The sequence below is a fragment of the Myotis lucifugus genome, unplaced genomic scaffold (genome assembly GCF_000147115.1).
Source record: "Myotis lucifugus unplaced genomic scaffold, Myoluc2.0 scaffold_402, whole genome shotgun sequence".
Taxonomy (NCBI): Eukaryota; Metazoa; Chordata; class Mammalia; order Chiroptera; family Vespertilionidae; genus Myotis; species Myotis lucifugus.
In genome coordinates this window covers 381,031-385,824 of record NW_005871450.1, presented here as the reverse complement: position 1 = coordinate 385,824, position 4,794 = coordinate 381,031, and the positions used below count along the sequence as shown (strand labels likewise).

General features: G+C 56.0%; 1 protein-coding gene across 1 annotated transcript; it reads left to right on the top strand.

Annotated features, from left to right (window-relative positions):
- Positions 1 to 708: 708 nt before the first annotated feature.
- LOC102424146 (interferon-inducible GTPase 5-like) lies at positions 709 to 3,423 on the top strand. The gene is made up of 2 exons (XM_006102171.2): positions 709 to 1,712; positions 2,783 to 3,423. The coding sequence occupies exons 1-2, from the start codon at positions 1,124 to 1,126 to the stop codon at positions 3,421 to 3,423; spliced, it is 1,230 nt and encodes a 409-aa protein (XP_006102233.1). The 5' UTR covers positions 709 to 1,123.
- The last annotated feature ends 1,371 nt before the right edge of the window (positions 3,424 to 4,794 follow it).

Below are 4,794 nucleotides of genomic sequence, written 5' to 3'. Positions count from 1 at the left end.
ACTGGTCTAGACGCAGTCATGCAATTCCACGTCAGCGCTGGCAGCCCCCGTCCACCCCACGAGTGAGGACTCCAAGCCCGGAGGCAGATCCGGGGGTACCTAGGTGCACCGTGGCTCCTGAGCAGATGAGCACTTAGAAGCCAGGCCGTGAGGCGGGCAGTGTTTCCACAAATGCACCAGATCCCTTGGGTCTCTTTTCCTGGTGTTGGAACTGCAGCACTCAAAGAGGTCCTGGCACAGGGGGTGCTGAATCACGGGGAAACACAAGGGGAAAAAGCGCCAGTGGGAGCGGCCCATGTCCTGGCTCTGGTATAAGCTGTAAGGTATTTTGCAAGGGACTTCTACCTCCCTGAGCCTGTTTCCTCCTCTGTGAAATGGGGACTTCATGAAATGAGGCATATGGTTAGGACAGTGGCTGGACCAGAGTAAACATTAAATACACTATTAGCGATGATGAGGGTTCCAGCTTTTTTTTTTTTGGATATATTTTTTTAATTGATTTTTTCACAGAGAGGAAGGGAGAGGGATAGAGAGCCAGAAACAACGATGAGAGAGAAACATCGATCAGCTGCCTCCTGCACACCCCCCACTGGGGATGTGCCTGCAACCAAGGTACATGCCCTTGACCGGAATCGAACCAGGGACCCTTCAGTCCGCAGGCCGATGCTCTATCTACTGAGCCAAACCGGTCAGGGTGAGGGTTCCAGCTCTTAATCACTGACGTATATTGAGCTCAGGGCCTGGTGCCCGGTTATTTAAGAACTGGAATTCTAGGACCAGAAGACCCAAGTCCCATTCCCACCCCCACACACTGGCTGGAGGCCTGGGGCAAGTGCGCTCTCCTCTCACTGCTGAATGTGGATCGTAAGGGGGTTGATCTCCTTTTTTTGGCTCTTGAGGAGTTTATGAAACCCTGCAGCAGGGCAGTGATGAGTAAAGCACTTAGCACCGGGCCTATTAGCACCACGTCACACTCAGTACTATTACTGGTGGTGCCGCCAATGTCTTGGGCTTGCTGAGGGCTGGAGAGAAGAGAGGGCAACTCAGGGTGAATACACTCCCTTACCTGTCCTGCCAAAGGTCATCAAGTCCCAAAGACGTGGAACTGGGGGTCAGGCAGCCCATGGCGAACCAAATCTTCCAGTTCAACATCTCGGAGCTGTCAAAGGACACCGGGGCTCTGAAGGAGACCTTCGAGGCGGGGAACCTGCCAGCAGTGGCCGCCAAGTTGCAGGCCACACTCCACTCGCTGGAGGACGTCAGGCTGGACATTGGCGTTACCGGGGCAATAGGCTCAGGCAAGTCAACCTTTGTCAACGCCATCCGGGGGCTGGGAGACGAGGACCCCAAGTCGGCCGGCACGGGTGTGGTAGAAATGACCGTGGAGCCCACGCCATACCCGCACCCCAAGTACTTCAACATCATCATCTGGGACCTGCCGGGCATAGACGCGCCCACTTTCCAGGCTGACGAATACCTCCAGCGGGTGCTGGTGGACCGTTACGACTTCTTCATCATCATCACCCCAGACAGCTTCACTGCCCGCCACGCCCAGCTGGCCCGCGGGCTCCGGCAGCAGGGCAAGGCCTTCTACTTCGTCCGCTCCAAGGTGGACGTGGACCTCGCAGCCTCGAGCAGCCGCCGCCCCAGCACCTTCTCCGAGCAGAGGGTGCTCAGGCAGATCCGGGAGGACTGCTGGCAGCGGCTGGAAGGTGAGGTGCCCTCTCTGGGGGGCCCGGGGGTGGATGGATCCTTGGGGGATTGCCCGCCTCTTCCCCTTCATTTTCCAGCTGAGATTCAGTGGGAAACGGGTCACCTAAGGTCACACTTGGAGGCTGAACAAGGCCTCACAGTGCAATGCTGCCAGCTGTGCCGTGTGCTGGTCTCAGCCCACCAATAACCAACAAGGGGACGGACAAGCCCTCCCGGTTCTTACGAAGGTGGATGCTTGCCCTTCAGCAACAGCCATCGGGAACATTGGAAGGACACAGGTCTCCTACTCACAGGGCTGGCAATCTCACAGCAGACCTGGGCCTGCACAGCGGGGTCTCAGAGGAACAAAGGGCCTGGGTGCTGCTTTTACTGGGGTTGAGGGCAGGGGCCTAGGGTTTTGGTGTTACTCTACTGGTGAATTTAAACTGTAGGAGCAGGAATTTAAAGTGCAGGAAGAGAAAACAAGTAGCCCACGTGGTGAGATATTGAAATCCACCAAGTTCTCTAACACAAAGGAGGTGGGGGGGGCAGCTTGGTTCCTGGGGCTGGCCAGCCTGTTTATTCCAGACAGCCCTCTTTGAAATGGATGCCTCCTCAATCAAAGCTTACATCAGGCACATACACTTCCACTTCTCAGTCACAGGTGACAGAGACCCCATCACGTGCATTAAGGAAGAAAATAACATGTATTGGCTTGTGTGCTAGTTATCAAGCACGCAGTGCCAACGCCATGCACCCATGCAGATGCTGGCACCTATCACTGATGGCACCTAACGTTCACTGAGGGCTCAGCACAGGCCACACACCATTTTCATAAACTCAGTTCACTACCTTAGGAAGTAGGTAAAATGATCACCTTATTTTACAGACCAGAGAGGTTTGGTAACTTGCTCAAGGCCACACAGGTAGCAAGGCTCCTGTCTGAACTCAGGCAGCCTGGCTCCAGGGCCCACGCTCCTAAGCCACAGGCTGTGCAGACTCCTGGCAAGTGCCTGAGCCCAGGTAGCTGTCAGGGCACCACGGCTGCCCTGATGTGGAGACCACTGAACGGTGCTCTTGCCTCCTGCAGCGGAGGGCCTGCAGGACTCCAAGGTCTTCCTGCTGTCCATGTTTGAGCTGGGCAGGTACGACTTCGGCCTGCTGGAGGAATCGATGGTGACGGGAGTGCAGAGCCACAAGCAGCACGCACTCCTGGTGGCCCTGCCCAACCTCTCGGAGGCCATCCTGGAGAAGAAGGCGTCCTCGCTGCGGCAGCACATCTGGTTGGTGGCCACAGTGGCCTGTGGCATCAACTCAAGTCCTGTGCCAGGAGTCCAGGATGTGGCGTGTGACCTCTACCGGCTCATCCACGCCCTAGAAGGCTACTACCACAGCTTCGGCCTGGACGAGGACTCCCTCGTGAAGCTGGCTGCGCAGACGGGCCAGCCCCTGCACAGATTACTGAGGGCGATACAGGGCCCGAAGACCCCGGTCACCAAGGAGCTGGTGGTGGACATGCTGGGCCAGGCCTCCAGGGATGCCTCTGCTTTCACCCAGGAGCTCCTCAATGTGCCCGTCCTGGGCGCCCTGGCCACCTGCGGCATCTCCTTTGCCACTGTCTACCAGATGCTCCGCTTGTCCCTGGACGTGGCGGTCGAGGATGCCCACATGCTGATACAGACCTTCCTAAACATCACTGAGCGCAGGCTCTCAGAGAATTCCAATCAATAATCCCAGCCCTCAGCCCAGGCCAGCTGGGGGAAGAAAGGGCTGGGAGGACACAGGCTCTGTCTGTCTCCAGGCTGGGTGGTGTGGGAAGAAAATCAAGGTCCGACTCTCCTGACTCAGCCCGTGTTCTGTCCTGTGTTCTTGTGCCCTGGGTCTTATGCCCTCTCGGGCCATTGCCCCCTCCCGGCTTCCCCACTCTGCAACCCCCATCAACCAGCAGTCCCGGGAGGGGCCATGGGACAAGAATGCAAACGCATTTCTGTAAGAGGGAGAGAATGTCACGGCTCTGAAGGGCCCTGGGGATCAGTAAGGGAGATCAGCAAGTGACAAGGCCAGAGCCTGCTCTGGTTTCACACCTCCCAGACTTCGGCCCTCCCTTGAGAGCCACAGGGTCCCCACTTCCGGCCAGACCTTGCCTGGCCTCAGTGCTTTCTTCACTGCCCCACTCCCTTCAGCTGTGCTTTTTCTTGACAGACTCCGGATTCCCATGACATGGACACCAGGACTCTCTGGGTCCGCCTGAGGGTAGGGGAAGCCAAGGAGAACAAGAAGTGGCCTGGGGCAGCGGTAGACAGAGGAGACCAGCTGGGTAGACTGGAACCGACTGCTTTATGGAAGGGTGGAGTGGCATGATTTGACAGGACTAATTTGGGATGTGGGTGGGGTGGCCAAACCAACTGAGAGACATACTTTATGAAATACTAAGAGTATACACTGTATTTAACAGAGCAGATGAGAGAGGGCACTAATTGAACTGTATGGTGTATTTAACTGGGGGCAGGTCTGGGTTTAAATGAAAGGTAGGGACCATTTAAAAAAATTTTTTTTAAATAACAGAACAAACCTGAGGGACCATTTTTTAAAGCGTAGATGAGGTTTATAGGGAAAGAAAGCCACCATATTTAACCAACAGTAGGCATCACGTGCCAGGGTCAGGTCTGAGTATTTGAACAAGGGCAGAACTGGCTAACCCACGGGGAAGTGCTGTATTTAACCAACTGCACCTACCGAGGCACATGCTCTGTTGTTAACCATGTGTTAAGCCAGGCATTGTACGTCGGCATTTCACTAAAGGCAGGCACTGCCTTCAAGTGGGAGCAGACGACACAAGGGCAGCCTGTGAATTTTCCGCAACACAGAGACGAGGCCTGAGGGCGCCCAGGAAACAGAACCCCGCATCTAGGGGCTTCCTCCCTAACTGAAACTGGTCTTCACCTACTCCCAGCAAGTCTGTGACCGATACTGAATGAGTCGCAGCAGGAAGTTCATTCAGGCCACAGTGGGTGACCGAGGATAACCTGCCCGCAGGGGCTGGGACCCAAACGTGCCTGCTCCAGGCCAGCGTGTGGGGAGAAAGGAGGAGGAGCACCAGCA

Excerpts from the sequence above, each read along its gene's own strand:
- LOC102424146 (XM_006102171.2), top strand. The coding sequence starts at position 1,124 with ATGGCGAACCAAATCTTCCAGTTCAACATCTCGGAGCTGTCAAAGGAC. Across the intron at positions 1,713-2,782 it reads CTGCTGGCAGCGGCTGGAAG|CGGAGGGCCTGCAGGACTCC; the intron begins GTGAGGTGCCCT and ends TGCCTCCTGCAG.